Source organism: Neodiprion lecontei, chromosome 6, assembly GCF_021901455.1.
Source record: "Neodiprion lecontei isolate iyNeoLeco1 chromosome 6, iyNeoLeco1.1, whole genome shotgun sequence".
Lineage (NCBI taxonomy): Eukaryota > Metazoa > Arthropoda > Insecta > Hymenoptera > Diprionidae > Neodiprion > Neodiprion lecontei.
Window position 1 is genome coordinate 18,551,860 of NC_060265.1, and position 18,042 is coordinate 18,569,901.

Below are 18,042 nucleotides of genomic sequence, written 5' to 3' on the forward strand. Positions count from 1 at the left end.
TATTTTAATAGTAGGATTCTCTGATTTGTTCATTGAATATACCTGGGTGACGTCACACGCTACGGTCAACCGGTATTCACCTGTAAATCTCTCGCCTTACGGGATTTTGCTCAAAATTTGACGAAAAACGTTAAAATACAATACATAGTCAACCGGAATGGTTTCCTCGATTATTTCTTATGATTTGAGAGTCAGAATCGACAATATTCTGGTAAAATTAATATTATAATTTAAAACTAACCCTATTTTAGTAGGTTCAATAAATTCGCAACAGATGTCGCTGATGACATTATTGCAGCTGCTGTGAGTTGCTGATGGCTGCTGATGGCTGACAGAGTTCGCCGTCCCAGTGGGTTTCGTAGCCAATTTTAATGTAAATACTGAATCTATTGACAATTCGACATTATATTCAGCTTATTCTCGATCATTACTGGGTTTAACATGTCTCCCATAGTTTTATAGTAGTCGACATTACATAGATCAGGGTATTTTCATCGTCGGCAATAACCAACAAACACGTACTATCGTTTCAGGTATCTTTTTTCGCAATATGTTTGATTATTGATAATAATTTCTGAAACGATTCAAATATTTGCCTGCATTTATACATGAGGATAGAAAATTATTGTTGTATTATAATACCGCTGATCAATGTAACTTATTCAATCTCGTGTGTTTGCAAAAATTGTTATTAATTACCGAGAGGCCACTGCTCCTACCGATAAACAATATACGATACCTACTTGTCCGCATACAATAATTCCAATAACATACGTTGCCGTAATTTTTCAACCCATTGTCAATAATACTCGAAATATTCCTAATTTTTAACAGATGATTGCCTGAAATAATCCACAGCCAACCAATTACCCCTGGTACTTGAAGATTTCAGTTTGGAACTTTGGAAAAAATTCTTGACAAAAAAGAACTGATAACATCAGCAAAAAAATTTGAAAATGAGGGTCGTAGCTTTGATCAGCGGTGGAAAAGACTCCTGCTTCAATATGATGCAGTGCATAGCTGCTGGCCACGACATTGTTGCTTTGGCTAACTTATATCCAATCGAAAAAGGTAGGTATTAGTTTTACCTAGTTACAGGCATAAATAGAAACCTTCTGATGGGAGGATAAAAATTTTTATAGAGATTTACAGTCTTCTCAGGCAAGGTGAGGTAATTTTTTCAAATCCAAACAATCTACGAACATGTAATGCTTTCTGATAAATAAATAGTGCCTGACCTGATCTCAGACGTGATGTCAATTTTGTTACGTTATTTATATACTATTGATCAATTGTACCTGCAAGCCAACTTTGTTATAAAGGGCCATTAGTACTTCAAAATAATACACGAGTGTTGAATTATATCACTTTCTAGTTATTTTGCATAGTCAAGGATGATAAAACGCATGTTCCTCATCCGTCGATTTAATCAATTATACACATATTGTTTCACTGAATTTTTTTTTTTGCGTATTTTCAAGTTTTTTGGACTGATGGAGATTGACATCAGTAATATTAATGTAACAAAAAATTGTAAAAAATAGTAATTTTTTTGACATGATTGAAGGATTTGCAAAATATGACTAAGTTTTTCTTCATTATCATACTCTACATTTTGAACTATCCTAAAGTTGCCAAATAATGATAATGAAGATGTGATTTTCGCTCAAAATGCATAATTATGTTAACGTTAGAAACTTCAACCTCATTTTCCTTTGCCATTTGTGTGACGTCAGATTGTTGATTTCAATTCGTAAACTCAGATATTACAAAGTTTACAAAATTTGTTATAAATAGCATTACTTTTTCAAGATGTGTTCTCTTTTACATAATGTTCCATACATTTGTTACTTTCTGTATTTATAATTACGTGCTATTGGTTATCAGTGGTTTGAAATTGATTGTTATATATAATTCAGTACAACAATTGACATATTGTAATAAAAAACTGTTACTCGAAATTATTAAATGTCAATTGTCCGATATTTTGATCAATTATTATCACGACTAATCGACAAAAAATAGTTGTTGGTATAACATCAGCTTCTGCAAATGGACCTTGATAATTCAAAGTACTGTGAGACATTGAAATTTTGTATTTAAGTTTTAATAATTTCTCACTTTCATACTTGTTCTCTTTTTTTTTTTATTATTATTCGACAAAGTGTCAATATATTGCTAGTGATTTGTTACAGGGAAATGTAGCAATGAAATATCAATTGTACTTATATCATAAAATAAAGTTCATGTGTAATAAAATAATAGGATATACAAGCAATAATCCATATGAATTTCAAATATTATATATCACTAGTCACAAGCAGTTTCAAGGTGTTTTGAAATAAGATTTTAACTCTCGAAGTACACTTTTTCGTTTCGGTTTAGTCTATTCCTAGTCTATGCTCTACGACAATATCAGCAATTAACTTTATGTATAATAATGTACAACATTAATAATCACATCTGCAGTATCCTCTTTTCATCTTTTATTTGATGTATTTATACACAATATCCAATGCACTGAGTTTCCATATGCTCTTCGTTAAACTAAAGCCTTGAATAATTTTTCGAGAAACATTTTTTCAACCACTGAACTAACTTCTTCTTTTCTTAACCTCAATAGATGAATTAGATTCTTTCATGTTCCAAACCGTTGGACACCAAGGAGTAGAGTACTTAGGTGAAGCTATCGGCTTACCACTGTACCGTGAACCAACATTTGGAAAGTCCAAAATGTTGGAAAAGAATTATTCACCTACGGATGACGATGAGGTTGAAGACCTATACAGATTGCTGGTCAAAGTGAAGGTATTTAAACGTTTTTGCCAAATATAGCTAATATGAGAGTGTATAAGAGGTTTCAAATGAAACAAATGTTTTTAGGAGCGGGAAAATATAGAAGCAGTTGCCTCTGGTGCAATTCTGAGTGACTATCAACGCATTCGTGTCGAAAATGTGTAACTATCTAATGGATACTTTTAATAGTGTAGGAAAAAATCTTAACTAACCGCAGTAATCTCAAAATGTATGATATGATAAAGAATTTCTGTCGATCACTCTGTAAATACTTAGCAAGTAAACAAGACTCTAGAAAAAAAGGCCTGTCATTGATTCGGACATGAAATGCGAATATTCATAGCCTATTTGTTCACTCAAGCTAGTGGTACAAGTCGGCTTAAAATAATCAATTCACCACTATTCATTATCAAGATGTTAGTTTGTTCTGATCGACGCTAGCAATACATTTGAAGAAACACTCAATCACTTTTAAAGGCCAAGTAAAGAATAATAAAATCTTGTACATGAGACAGAAATTGTTACAAGCAGCTGAGATTCTGTCTAGTAACAAGTTATGTCCATTCCTCAATGTCTACTGACTATATTCCTGCAAAAAGAGATAGGAGCGAAAGGTATCAGGGTGTTAATGGAAAACAAAAATGTATACCCTGTTGTAGGTGCAGCCGCTTAGGCCTTGTTTCGTTATGCTATTTGTGGCGAAGAGGTCAGGAAGATTTACTGAAGGAGATGATCGAGTGTTCCGTGAATGCAGTTTTCATAAAAGTGGCTGCGTTAGGCCTTGAACCCCGGCACTTGGGAAAGTCTATTGCAGAAATGGAATCGCATCTTGCAAAAATAGTACGTAATTAACATAATCCATATTTAATCTCTTTCATTTGCAAAAATTCTAATCGGCGACTAACCTATACGTACATCTTTGACTCACTTAATAGTGCCTGAGTTTCAACAGAAATCGAATTGCCTTTACTAAACTCTTCTTTTTTTGAATAAAAATGAGTCATTTGTGTAAAAATATAAAATATCCAATAAACACAAAGAATAATAAGTAGAATAAATAACGAGAAAACTAATCTTATTTTAAAAAAGGATAACGTTCAGAATACCATGTTTTAAGAATATGCGTTTAATTGAAATCAGAACATAATAATATGATATCTATTATATTATAACAATTGAATGAAATTGGCATCTTTGAAATAATGCTCACATGAAAATGTGAAAATGAAATGTATCGTGGAAAATCAAAGATTGTCTATACTGCACAAACAGTTGTGGTTATACCGAAGTGGCATTTATTCATTTCCATCAATTACATTCGAATTCTTTTTTTCATAATCGCACAACCAAACAGACTGTAACTAATTGTGAAATTCGTGTGAGCTATTTTGAAAGCAGTACCTTCAGCTTTGCCTAGGAAACAAAAGTTATCATTAGGCATATAGTTTGACAACACACACTTGTATGTATTTTTGGAATGAGAGATGAGAATGGACATGCATAGTTGGGTTGTGTAATTTCTTATGTAACCCTGTCAAGGCCAATATCATATATTTATTTGAACATTTAATTTACGAAACTTTATACATTTTATTATACTCCTAAATAACAATATTTATGTTTGTAATCATACACTAGTTGTCTACCAATTTATCAAAACTCATCTGTGGCTGAAATGCAAAGTCATTTAACCTTTCACTTTGATATCTGATACCCTGTAAGTGTACGTCTTGAAGTAAACAAATATTGTTGTAAAAATATCACAAGCGTTCTTTTTATTTGCAGAAAGAAAAATATGGGGTCAACATATGTGGAGAGGGTGGAGAGTACGAGACTTTTACCCTAGACTGTCCATTGTTTATCAAAAGCATTATAATGTAAGTTAAAGTTGAACTTGTATTACAGAGAGTAATCAGTAGCAAAACATATTTATATATTTTCAGAGACGAGTATGAAAGCATTGTTCACTCTAACGATGACATAGCCCCTGTCGGATACCTGAATTTTAAAAAGATCCATTTACAAAATAAGAATGTAAGTGGAAATAAGCAATTTTTCCGTCCAGAATTATTCTAAAACATGATTTATAGTACAGCCATTCCTGTGCTTTATTTATTGTGTCTGTATTTTGGAAAGGATGGGAATAGTCTTGTACTGTACATTCAGAATCTTACAGTATTTCTAATGTTGATACTGGAATTTCAACTACCAGTAATTAATCATAGACCATCTGACTTAGGAATACTACACTGTTCATGCTAAATATTATTACATATTGAGTATTCTTAATCTGATTTGAAGTGGCTATCAAGAGATTGTACACCAGGGTAGATTAAGGCTCATTTCATTTAGCTTTTTTTTTCTCAATTGATATTAAACAATGTTTGCTGGAAGGGTATATTAGTCTATCATTAGGAGGTTTTATTGAGAAAACTATCCCAACCCTTTTAATCGTGATTACATACGTTATTATCAGTGAATTTGAAGATATTTGACTTGAACAATTTTTTGTAAACAGAAATTGAAAAATCACATTCCATGTTTCTTCACGTATTAATGAATAAATGAATAACTGGATCAATGATGATATTTAATATTATCACTAAGAAAAAGTTGTGCACTGTATTTGCTATGCATGTAAATAACAATTAAACCTCTCATAGCATCAGAATTCGCATATTATCATAACAATTAATTAACGTAATGATAATATTGCAGAATGGTATAGAGGCATTATCATTGCAAGAAAGGTTACAGTTGGTATCCGTAAAGGGCCCATCTGACTATATTGATGAAATAGTCAGACCCGAGTTACAAGATGGCTGTAATTTATCGGATGACGAAAACGAAGAATCTGAAAGTGATAACAAATCCTTAAAGACATCAAACTCTGGTATATTGGTTTTATAATACATATCGTAAACGATATTTGAAGTTTACCACAAAATACAACTACAAAAATTTCGAAACACACATCAGTATCTAAATGAAAAATTACTGTCTTTACTGTGTACTTTATACGAAATTTTGAACAATTTAATCATCCATGAAATAAATTTGGCGTCAGTTTTTTTCTAATTGCTTTTTTCTCTTGTAATGCTTTATTGCGTATCAAATTTGTTTATGAAATTACCCCCGAAAGTAATAGAAACAAAGTCTATTGTCATTCAATACATCATGTATTCTAATATTGAAAATTGAAATTGCTGTTTCTCAGGTCAATTCAATCCACCAAGTCCGATGGAAATTATGTATGATGATGAAGATTATCCAGATGTACCTGTTTCAAATAGAAATCAAACTGGCTGGTTCTGGTTTGGAGGAATTGTTGGAAAAAATTCTGATCCAAAACTTGCCACAGAGGAAGCCTTGGACAAATTAAGCAGTAGGTAAAATTTAATACTTCTTACTATTCAATTTAACTCAATGCCATATATGTGATGGGGAAAAATATCCTATTATCTAATCAGTAGATAATATAATTTGTAGAATACTGATTTAATTTTTTTCTATTGTTGAACATCTAGTTGTGTACTTAAAATGTTTGTAAAAGTTCAACTTGTGCTGTGGCCGATATTTTCTTTATCAATTGGCAAGATTCAATCAATTCTGAGAGAATGATCTAAAAATCATGATATCAATCTTTTTTCAGATCTAGTCGAAACAGAAAAGCTTAAGATTTCAGATATTGTTGCAGTAACATTGTATTTAAAAGATATGTCGAACTATTTATTAATAAACGAAGTCTACATCTCGAGGTTGAGTAATGTTAATCCACCGGTACGTGTGTGCATTGAGTGCCCGTTAAACGTACCTATCGTCTTAGATGCTTTAGCATATAAAGAAATTCCACAAATAGGAGACAACAAAGTTCACAAAAGGCACACGATGCATGTACAGAGTATAAGTAATTGGGCGCCTGCTAATATTGGACCATACTCCCAAGCTATTCGTGTAAGTAATGATTTATTTTTATGTTTTCAACTCATACGTAGTAGAATAGCAAATAAACTGATCGCTTATGAATGATTAAACATTTTTAGGTTGGAGATATTATTTCTGTTGCTGGACAAATACCACTAGTTCCTGGGAGCATGACGATGTTGGATTTAAATATCAAAAGACAATGTCGGTTAACATTGAGGCATATCAATCGAATTGTTAAAGCAATGGATGCTAATACACAGCTCAGAGATATTGTACAGGTAAGTGGAATTGAACGGTTTCTCAGACATAAACAGAGAGAACTCTCAATACATATTTGTAAACTTTATTTTTTTTTTTTACAAATTAACTGTAATCTGCAGCCATCTAAATTAGTTAATCGTGTAACTTTCATTCAATAATTTATCATTGGTGATATGCCCATGATATTAAATTCTTGAATTCATCTTCTCTTACAGGGTATTTGTTTTTCAACACATCCTAGTTATATTCCTGATGCACGCAGAGAATGGGAAAAACGAACTAATAATGCAATTGTAGATTACGTTGTTGTACCAAACTTGCCTCGAGGTGCGAAAGTCGAATGGTGTGTTTGGGCACATCGGGACAATAACCGATTCGAATGTGAGTAAAATTTTAGATGAAACTTGAGAGAACAATGTTAATTTACTATTTTCATAAAAGCTGACCTCTACTTTCAATACATGTAAATCACCCTCATTACTTTATATAAGTGTTACAACATATTTTTGTTTCCCAACTACTTTATCCGAATTAGATACTACTGACATTTGCGCTTTCACTTTCATTATAGATGAAGAAACTGGAAAATGTGTTGGTGATTTTAAAGTTGCCATAAGGCGACGATGGAATTATGAGAATAACGTATCTGCTATTGTATGTTACCTGTCGACTGGTGAGTAAATAATATTCCCTAATTAGATGTTGAAGGCTTTATTTGCATGGAATCAAAATATGTTAAGTACTAGTTTTGGGTAAATGATGGAACCTTAATCTAATTTGTTGAGTGAATCAACTAGTTGATGATATTATGTTCTTTAGTTAAAAGATGCCTTAATTGATATTATTCGCATCAACAATTGATAGTTCAGTATTTGATTACTAACTTGCAGGATCTTCAAATTCAATGGGAAACCTGACAGTAGACACAAATCTAAGTTTTGCGGAACTTAACGCAGCCGAACTTACAGAAGCTTTCGAATATCTTCTATGTAAGTTGACGAAAGGTTCACAAACTGTAAATCCTACCTGTAATTTAAGAATTTTTTATAAAGTGGGTAGCTCACCAGGACCAAATTTTATTCAAAGCGTTCTATCAAATTTTGAAAACCGAAATATAGTTACCACCATAATCCCAACGACTCATCTTCATAATTACAGCACTTTTTTATCAATTTGTGGTATCAGGCACGAATAATAGTTTTGTTGCTTAATAACTTGGTCAATTATTTATATAAATTTTGAAACGCTTGATAATCTACCGATTATTACAGAGAGCCAATGCCCAAACGGATGTATTTTTCATTTTTTTCTTTTTTTTTCTATTTGGTTTACAAGTGGAAACTTCTGTATAGATATAGTTTTTCATTTTTTATAATGCTCGAGTACAAATTTTCTGAAATTAGTTAGTTACTTGTAACTGTATAATATTTTACTGTAGACTCACCCCAGTTCTAATGAAAATCAAAATTCACCTAATATTACATAGAATTTACTCTAACTATTAGCAATTTTCCTTGTGAAAACTTTTTTTCACAGTTTATTGTTTTTTTCTGAACTCAATCAAATTTCAGATTGAAAGATTTTATCTCAAGAATTATTTTCTGAATATTCTTTCAAAGTCAACTTGGCATATATAAGTAGGATGTCAGTTCTTGTTTAGTTGTATTGAGCCCTAAAATCCTTGACTTATATTGAAAATATTGCGGTATTCATACACGTAACAGCAGCATTTTCTAGATTATATTTTTCATGAATGCATTTTTGCTCAAACTCTAGAGACTTGAAATAAACAATTTATAAATCAATTATTGTCAGGAGTATTGGCTATCTACTTAATTTAACGTTTTTACTGTATAATTGATATTACCTTGAAACACTTTGAGTTCACTCACTAGCCAGTAAATTGGTAATGAGTATAGTTTGCTAATAAATTATTCATAGCGATGTAAAAACTCTTTCCACGCAGAGGGGGCTAAACTATTGGTTATTATGAATTATTGTATGATACCCTACCTAATCTCATGAATTTTACTTAAATTTAGAATTAAAGGAAAAGAATGCGTTTGGATATTGCTGTTACCCTATAATATATTCGTTAATATTCAGTGAATAGTGTTTAATTTCATTAATATGATATACATATTACAATTATAAGATACGTTTAAAGTAATGTCACAATTAAACTGTCACATTGGATGAAAATAAAAATGCATCTTACTTCTAAGTAAAATGCGATCTCTGTTATGTGTTTCCACATTATTTCAAAATACTTTAGAAATGCAATATTTCTGTATGGTTACAAAAAAAATAATGTCAGGATACAGTTTTTCTCATTTCAAGAATTCAAAAACCCTTCACAGTCATTAACTGAAATGACAAAACACAGTGAAAATAAGGCTTATTTGATCATATATATTGATAAATATTAATTAACCTGTTTTCCATACAACAAATAACACTATTCTTATTAAGATTAATCCTAGATTACATTAGCGATGGATAGACTGATTATTTCACGATGGGCTCCTGGTGCTCAAGAGTATGCCGCATCAGAGTCACTTTTTAAACACATGAATTTTTAATTTTTTCAAGAAGCCCTACGACAAAAAATGCGGATTTATTATAGGGTTTCAGACAATTGTTTTTCTGGTGTATTTTGAAGATGTCATATACTTCGATACTTGCAAGAAATTGATCTCAATTTAATTTAATAATAAGTTTTTTTTCCCTCTGTGTGGTGTTTGCTGATTGCTGATCACAATCTATAAACTTTTAAATTATCTAAAACTCGCCGTAAGTTTGGTCAAAATCTTATTATTTTTTCAAAACACATCATCTGTGCGGATTATTACACGCGTGTTCTTTACCACATTTTTTAATTACGTGTCACTGTTTACTTATTGTTTCGAATGAAAGAAAGTAAGGTATGTAAAATTTAATACAGAGAACGGGACAATTTACTCCGACAGTTGATACTTTGAAGTAATGAACATCTATTATTCTAAATCATTGGAGCCTATTATATATTTTGCTTCGTATGTTATTACGACTAATTAACTCATTACTGAAGAAATAATATTAGAAACGTTGATTGCAATGTTATTAAAATACTATCCAAGGATAGTGTATGTGTGATAACAGAGTAAAGCCATGTATTATTATTGTAACTATAACAGATTTGAAATTGAAACTTATCCTTAGATGTAAAAAATCGAAATCCACTAATGTATAAAGTCTGTTCCATCTTGTAACGGGGATACCCAAATTATTTATACGGAAATTCAACAAGAAGAGACATGGATCGCAAAACCATGAATGATGAGATTGTTTTATTACCTTTGTGCGCAAAAACTAAGAATAATAATAATTATTATTATTATGAATTGCGTATTTTAGTATTCAACAGAGGCCTGAATATTAAACTAAGGCCTATAAGGCCACGAAACTAGGGTCACTAAATGAAAGAAAAATTGGTTTTGCATATTATTTTCAGTTGCATGTAGATGCACTATTTCAAAATATCAATTTTCATGCAGTTTTACAAGATTGGAAAATTTCTTGTCGACAATTACAACTTTCGTTTGCCAGTTTTCATTTATGCTGAAGTCAATTCATTTCTAAGGGGGATCATGTGAGTAAAATTGTCAAAAAAACGTTTTTTGTTTCATCTTTCTGGAAGTTTGAAGTATGAAGAATATTGTGCGTAAATTTCATGACGAAATTCCAAAAACTGTTAAAGGTATGGGCGATTCACCGAAAGGTGGTCGAGTGTCCCGACCGGATTTTTCTAAAGTGTTAAGTCTACTGTTAACTTTAAGCAGTGAATAGTATTTTCTTGTACATCGCAGTTTTATCAAAATTAACAGTCAACTGGACTCCAAGAAAAGTAGTGGCGATAAAATGACAAAGGCAGATAAGGCGAGAGGAATTTGCAAAGGTCAACTCAAAAAAAAGCTGCCTGTACGTAGCAACGTAGCCGGAAAGGTGGCAGTTATGTGTTTCAGCGAAAAAAGTACGGTAATCAATTCATTCAGAACCAAGCATAAACCATAATATTGATTATATTATTCTAAATTTTATCGCCGGTTTTTCATTCATCTGTGAAAATGTGAGATGCACAGAATACGGAGCAGAAATTTATACAATAACAAAAACCTGTACTCGTGGTGTCGGATTCAACGTGGAAATACAGTGTTCTTGCGAGCCCGAAAGCGTACCCACTTGCTCGTATACTTATGTACCTATATCTAACGCATACGAAATAAATACAAGAATCTGTTTTACTATGCCAGTGATAGGGATTGGAATGAAAGGCATCCTAATATCTTGAGGAATAATGCATCTAGCAGTATTAGCCGCACAGTGTACGTGATCGTACACTACGATCGTAAAAAATATTCTAACCGTTTGAGAATCAGTACTGAAAATAATTTGTTGGTCAGTTATTTAGGAAGTAAGAGAAATTATGGCAAGAGCACCAAATCAGGCAAATGAGGAATTGACGCAAGAATGACCACTGAAGATACTGCGGCAGCTGTAGAGGAAGTATTTTGTCACCCTGCAATTGCAGATTAATGGTAAATTAAAAAAAATATACATTCCACACATTTTTTTGCAAACTTTAAGCTCGATTATTTCAAAACATCATATTTGAAGTCGCTTCACAGAATATCTCAAAAACAGTTAACCAATTTGCTTCAAATTGCTTCACAATGGTTCGGACATTTACTCTTTTTGTTCTAAAAAATTTGGGACAAAAAACGAAATTCAAGTTTCTAAAGTGATCATTTCTGAAAGAAAAAAAAAAAAAAAAAGATTGTGGAATAAAATCCTCCAATACGAACTGCTTTGTTATATTTTAAGAAACCCTTTGTAATTTATGGTTCAAATGAACCGAATACTCTAAACCCTAGGAATCGCGAACCGGATCCGTGCGAACCACGTCTTATAAACGATATATCTATTTATTTATTTATTTATTTATCTTAATATGTATCCATGCATCGTTTATAATGTCATTAAAAATTTTACACATGAAAACGGATTAATGATCGCGAGTAATCAATATTTCTTGTCTTGCTTATTTACTAAAAACCAGATTATATAGGTAAAAAATGGAAAATATCGGTATTTTCAAAACAGGGTTAGCTAGGGTTTTAATTCAAACGGATTTTTCATCTATAATCACCCACAAATACAATGAAGTTTTCGGTTTCTGTCTACATTTTCATCCAACCTATCGATGCTTCAGGTCCAGTGTAAATATTCCCCCATAAATCCAAATGAAGGAGGCATGTAGAAAATTCATTTTAACCGCAATTCCAAGTGTGGAATAAAGGGCTGCTGCCTTATTATAAATATGTAAAAAACCCAAAACTGAGGTGTATCCCGGACGAAAAGTAAGGATAGTGGTATATATTTTCAAGAAATTATTCTATTCATACTCTTATTTTATTGTGTGTAAATCGTACTTTTTATATTCAGGGAATTATAGATATATATATATGTAAGATTGGCTATGAATTTGAACAGATATCTTCAATTTCAATAAGAGATATTGATACAATGGTTATAACACAACTTTTACGCTGAAACTTATCGCTTATTAGAAACTTAAATGTGAGAAATAATTTTAATAAATTGTATAGTTATGAATTTTCCAAAAACTGTATACACTTTTTCAAATATTAGATTTATCATTCATGATTATTCATCATCTATACTTGTATACAATTTGCACCTCAATATAACAGAATAATGCAATTACAACAAAAATTATAACTGCTCATTAACCAGCATGCGTTTGATTCACACGAACTATCTACGAGTTCCTGATATTTTTGGAAGGGGTGCAATGCTCCAGCAAATTTATTTTTCGCTAAGTATGTCAGTTGTATTCTTTGTTTATTGCAAGAAAATAAATTAATATTTTGAACAAATTAAGAGTCAAGAAGTTTTTAATATTTTATACTGTTATACGATGAATTTATGGTGAACAGGATAGATAGAGTGTGCCACGAACTGCTGCCAACCCAAAGTTCCCAAGGATGGATGTCCATAGCTCGTCAACAGCATGACGGGCGTCACAAAAAGGTTGGAAACCAATCGTCAAATAGGTTGGCAACGTTTCGTAGTGCGCACTGGGCTCCGTTCACTAATGGAAAATCTGTACATGTGTCAACGCATGCACACTCGATCTTCCATGCCATTATAAATACCGTATGTATGTATGTATGTACAAGTTGCAGATATATCCTAATTAGAAATGTAGACACGTTAATATTTTATTCTTTGTGAAATATTTTGAGATTTTCTTTTTACTGATTTTACTAACGCATTCAACTCTGCATTCAACTTCTTGTCGGTTTTAATCTTCTTTTCGGGATCCTGAAAAATTTTGAAAATAATCATGCTGTACTTTATTCATTAATTTACTATGGAGCAATGGGAAGAAAATGTTTTAGATAGGGAAAACGTACAGAAACTGGGTATTTGTGACACTGACATATAAGCAGAGGAAAAGAAAAACAGCTAAGATATTAAACTTTTTTCAATAAGATTCTGAATACATTAGTAATTAAGTAAAGGCTCGTATTGTAAAAATCAAACCATTCATTATTATTATTACGTAATAAGGAGATGTGATGCACTGGGGATTGAAAATCAGAGTTAGAGTTAATATAAAAATAATAGTTATGGTTATTGTTTCTCAAAGTACAACTACATACAAAAAAGTTAAACTTAGTTCAGGGCAGTCAACAAGATTGACTAAGAGTTTGAAAGTGAAAATCAAATCGTTTCTAACAAAAGAAGAACATGAAGATGGAATACCTAAATTTAAAGCGATAAAGCTAGAGTCATGTGCATTGTACAACCAATTTTGAGAGAGACGAATCTAAAAAAAAGACGCTTTACTTTGTCAAATTTCGTCAGCAAAACACTAGTATTCGGCATTCCCATACTGAAACAGTAGATCAAATTGGAATAGATGAAAGTAAAGTACAGGGTTCTGAACGTTTCGATATTCCTGAAGTTTTTTGAAAACCTTTTGATAAAGTTCAGTTTCTTAGTAGTTTAGTATATTGTTCTCATGCATCAAATTGATTTTTTCAGTTCATTTCAGTTTGTGAAAAACAAATACATTCGAAAAAACATCGAATACTTCAATGTAATTTACAGGTTTTTTTTTCTCTGTAATATGAAAATATCATTGGGGTGCAATCGGAAAATTCCAAAACGACCAATAACGGACACCATAGTGTATATTTAATTTTGCTCTACTGGGTTAGGACTGTTCAAAAGGATTGGGATCCAAATACCTCCCTACTTTGCCTAAAATTACCTGGTTTGAGCACTGTAAAACCTGAATACATATAGTTGATGTGTTTTTTGTAAGAAAGTTTGCAATGAAACTAGACACCTAAACCTTTGACTTGTGCTACTTGTCAATCATATAGACACTTTGTTACTTTCAACAACTCGGCATCAGCCGCGAATAGTAACAGAAGAGAGTAATCAATCACAGAGCATAGGTCATTAATGTAAACCGAAAATGAAACTATATGATCAGACTACTTTTGGATGGGTAAATACGTGAATACAGTACCAAAAATATGAGCGAGCCTTACCTGATCTAATTTGCCATCAGTTCGCCTTTTCAATTTTTCTTCTATCAAGGCTTCTGTTCCTTTGGTTTTTCTGTACCGTGGATCAGCAGGATCGATATTATAATGGTGAGATGAGTATAGAGCTTCAAATCGCTGATCACCAACATTGACTTTAAAATCATCAACTGTTTCATCTTTATTTGAATACTTATTCATCTTTTTCTGGCGCTTTCTTTTAGATTTTGACAAAGATTCGTTATCTTCAATTTTCTTCATATCAAAATGCTTTCGTCCTGCATCCTCAGTTTTATCCATCAGCAATAATTCTAGCTCAGCCTCCTGTTGCTTTTTGTCAACATCATTGACAATCTGATTTTTCGAAGATTTTTTCAATTTTGGTTTCATATTTTTGAATTCTTTAGCAAAATATGGGTCATCCATGTCAATATCCGAAGGCACACTATCCTCACTGTTATCACTATCTGATGCATTCTCATTGCTCTCTCTCAGTTTTTTTCTTTCGGCCATTTTTGATTTTTTCTTTGCTTTACGTTTTTCAAGGTATTGTTCAAATGGCGTTAGTTCTTCCTTTTTCTTCATTTTTTCAGCAACGAGTTTTTCAGATTTGGCCTTGCTTCCTAATCCCCATGTAATTTCCATTTCGATACCTTTATTTTTATTTTTCTCTTGCTGCTCTTCGATCCCATGTAAAAGTGACTTGTACTTTGCTATTGGATCTGCATCATTGTCAGATTCTAGGTCTCTTTCATCAGAGTTATTTTTCGATTCATTTTCATCGGAGTCTATGATAAGAAAGAAAAGAAAAGTCGATTTATTGTTTTCAATCATTGACAGTGAGCAGTTGGTTTTGATCAATAGAAAACAGCAGAGTCAACATATTAATTTGATCATAGCATAAAATTTACCATCTTCACTGCTAGAACCACTTCCTAAATATGCTCGGATATCACTGGGATCAATGTCGTCAACTTTTCCACAGTTAAGTTTTTCTGCAATTTCTTGTCTGTGAGGATTTGTCTCGTCCCAAGTCAATTCTACTTTAACTTGTTGCAATGCAGTAGTAACGAACTGCCTTGGCTGATACTTCGACAATTCTGGTACTTTATCACAGACTTCTTTAGGCTCCTATCGAAAAATTTGATTTCGAATTACTTTCAATGATAAACTTGATAACTTGAGATAAACAAATCACTGTTACAACTCAAATTGAACTAATTACTTATACAAATTGCATTGTCACATTTGGATTGAAAAAAGACTGCAATGTTTAGTACTTGATCAAAAGTTGTATCATCCGGTATGAACCTCAAATCCAATTTCGTTGCTGTAGATTCATATTCAAGCCCGTCGCATTCTGTATAAATTTTATTGGCTGTTTGGGGTGAGTCGCAAACTATTACTGCATAATAATACTTTAATCGATTCAATTGATACTGCCTTAATTTTTCCATGTGGTATTTTGTCCCTTCCTCGTTCTAAAACAAGCAGGATTATTTTCAAATCTTACTTGCCTGGGCAGATATATTTGTTAACCATAATACAACACTTTTTCATCAGTCATAAGAACAAAAGTAAAAATGTATTCAGACAAAATCACCTCATCATCTTCCTTGAAATCCTGAGTGTTATTCTTTGATTCGACCAGTTCAATCGGGCCTCTTATTTCCTCCTCTTTCATCCGTTGTAAACCAAACTCTGACGGGTAAATCTGTACAATTAATCCTTTTAGTAAATTTAAGACATTTGAGAAAGGTGATGTCGTGGCTACATGCTAAATATTCATCCTTATACCTGTAGTTATGCCAATAGTAAGTACATGTGGGGGCTAAAGTTTCTTTGGAAATAATAATTGTATTCAGGATTCTATATTACCGTAACAGAATGAATAAGACCATTGCTTGGCAAAAATGAGTTAAACAGAACCAATAAATCAACAGCACGAATCCTGTCCCAGTCCATGTTACAAACAGCCAATCTATTCGTTATTTCATCTGTTGTTTCAGCTTCTCTATCTAGCTCACCCCAATCATGATCTATTTCATTTTCTTGATCTGAAAATATTCAATATCATTATATCGCATAATTCATCATTTGTATTTAGAATCTTGGACTGTTGTTTCTCTGTATTCAGAGTTCCTAATCTAAATTTTCTCACCATCTTCATCTGAGCTTTCTTCCTCGGATGAACTTTCCGTTAGTAAAGTGCCTTCTCCTCTAGCATAATCTACTGTTAAGTCTCTTAATTTTTCTTTTATCATAGTCGGTATACTTCCCGTGTCAGACTTGTTAATTTGCAATGGATCTGCGCCGTTCTCAAAATCCATAGTAACTTTAGAAATTGATTCCAATTCATCCTCAGATTTAGAATATTCATTTTCATCATTTTCGGATTCTGATACTAAGTCACTGTCAGCTTGGGTTTTAGTACGCAGCAGTTCTCCATTTCCCAACAAATGGGCTACTTTGGTAGTGCGTTTTATCTTGCTTTTTGATTTTCGGTCAGACAGATTTTGTAAATGATCCAATCTATCTCCGTTCATGCCAGTAACACTTTTAGGCTTTACATCTTTTCGTACCTTGTTTTCAATATTAGTTGATTTGACATTCTCATCACTACCTGACTCTTCATCATCATTGCTTGACAAATGGTAATACTTTTTTAAATTTTCATTCGACGACTGATTACTCGGTCTTCCTCTTTTATCAATAGTATACTTCAGAAGAAACTTTTTGTCATTAAACATAGGCCGAAATCTCTTGTCAATTTTTACTTTTCGCTCAGTTTTAGGAATGCGTCTGAATCTCGGATCTTTTGCAACATGTGCAAATCGCGCATCATCCAGTACGTTATCCATAATTATTGATACGCAGAGTACCTAAGAACAGAACTAATTAATTCACTAATCTGGCATGTAAAGTTTTAACAACTGACTACTGTCGGATTCGTTTATAAGGATAAATTCCTTATTTCTTGAGCAAAAAATTAAACAACTGTGTGCAACACGGCGCCTTGACATAACCTATCTTAAGACCTCACGTGCCTCACGCGCGGTCTTACATACAGGCCTGAAACTCTGCTAATTTTAAGCGGTGCGGATTGTCGTCGTAGTTGTGACCCACGGTCGTATACACAGGTCTCGGCACTCAGGCTGTAAAACCGTGCTCGAAAATGAAGCCGATGTTGTGAATTTTTGCCGCTAGCGCTAGTGAGGGAGAGGCCTACTTAGCACGCAAGCGCACGGAGAAAAAGACAGCTGCCCTATATTCCCCTCTTTGCTGCACACAGGCCTCGGAGATTGCAGCGATCCGGACTTTGGTGTACAAATTGAGAAAGACAGGCTTCAAGACGGTCACGCTGCGTTATATAGGAAGGGGCTTGGAGTGCCCAGACCTGTCTATAAGACCGTGGTGTGACCAAACTGTGTTCCTG

The 18,042-nt window shown here is 32.7% G+C and overlaps 2 protein-coding genes across 5 annotated transcripts; one reads left to right on the forward strand and one right to left on the reverse strand.

Annotated features, from left to right (window-relative positions):
• Positions 1-307: 307 nt before the first annotated feature.
• On the forward strand, positions 308-12,370 carry LOC107220074 (diphthine--ammonia ligase). 3 transcript variants are annotated; one of them, XM_046742842.1, is made up of 16 exons: positions 332-373; positions 455-533; positions 835-1,071; positions 2,624-2,808; positions 2,884-2,957; positions 3,456-3,636; positions 4,582-4,673; positions 4,740-4,830; positions 5,515-5,689; positions 6,014-6,181; positions 6,449-6,750; positions 6,840-7,001; positions 7,200-7,365; positions 7,556-7,657; positions 7,875-7,973; positions 11,427-12,370. In XM_046742842.1, exons 3-16 carry the CDS (start codon positions 957-959, stop codon positions 11,432-11,434), a joined length of 1,920 nt encoding a protein of 639 aa, XP_046598798.1. In that variant the 5' UTR covers positions 332-373; positions 455-533; positions 835-956; the 3' UTR covers positions 11,435-12,370. The 3 variants fall into 3 exon arrangements, with proteins under 3 accessions (XP_015513987.1, XP_046598798.1, XP_046598797.1); XM_046742841.1 differs by lacking the exon at positions 11,427-12,370 and having other exon boundaries at positions 333-373; positions 7,875-9,089; XM_015658501.2 differs by lacking the exons at positions 455-533; positions 11,427-12,370 and having other exon boundaries at positions 308-373; positions 7,875-9,089.
• Positions 12,115-18,035, reverse strand: LOC107220044 (ESF1 homolog). Of its 2 annotated transcripts, XM_046742840.1 has the most exons (8): positions 17,675-18,035; positions 16,768-17,488; positions 16,485-16,663; positions 16,210-16,320; positions 15,887-16,087; positions 15,518-15,737; positions 14,613-15,394; positions 12,115-13,371 (listed from the first exon to the last, which is right to left on the reverse strand). In XM_046742840.1, the coding sequence occupies exons 2-8, from the start codon at positions 17,465-17,467 to the stop codon at positions 13,261-13,263; spliced, it is 2,304 nt and encodes a 767-aa protein (XP_046598796.1). In that variant the 5' UTR covers positions 17,468-17,488; positions 17,675-18,035; the 3' UTR covers positions 12,115-13,260. The 2 variants fall into 2 exon arrangements, with proteins under 2 accessions (XP_046598796.1, XP_046598795.1); XM_046742839.1 differs by having other exon boundaries at positions 16,768-18,035.
• Between the last annotated feature and the right edge of the window lie 7 nt (positions 18,036-18,042).

What these genes read in the sequence shown, in the direction of transcription:
- LOC107220074 (XM_015658501.2), top strand. Translation starts at nt 957, where the DNA reads ATGAGGGTCGTAGCTTTGATCAGCGGTGGAAAAGACTCCTGCTTCAAT. An exon ending in GATTGCTGGTCAAAGTGAAG is followed by an intron (nt 2,809 to 2,883) that starts GTATTTAAACGT and finishes AAATGTTTTTAG; the next exon opens with GAGCGGGAAAATATAGAAGC. An exon ending in TGTATGTTACCTGTCGACTG is followed by an intron (nt 7,658 to 7,874) that starts GTGAGTAAATAA and finishes ACTAACTTGCAG; the next exon opens with GATCTTCAAATTCAATGGGA.
- LOC107220044 (XM_046742840.1), bottom strand. Translation starts at nt 17,467, where the DNA reads ATGGATAACGTACTGGATGATGCGCGATTTGCACATGTTGCAAAAGAT. An exon ending in GTCTTATTCATTCTGTTACG is followed by an intron (nt 16,321 to 16,484) that starts GTAATATAGAAT and finishes TTAATTGTACAG; the next exon opens with ATTTACCCGTCAGAGTTTGG. An exon ending in ATGATACAACTTTTGATCAA is followed by an intron (nt 15,738 to 15,886) that starts GTACTAAACATT and finishes ATTTTTCGATAG; the next exon opens with GAGCCTAAAGAAGTCTGTGA.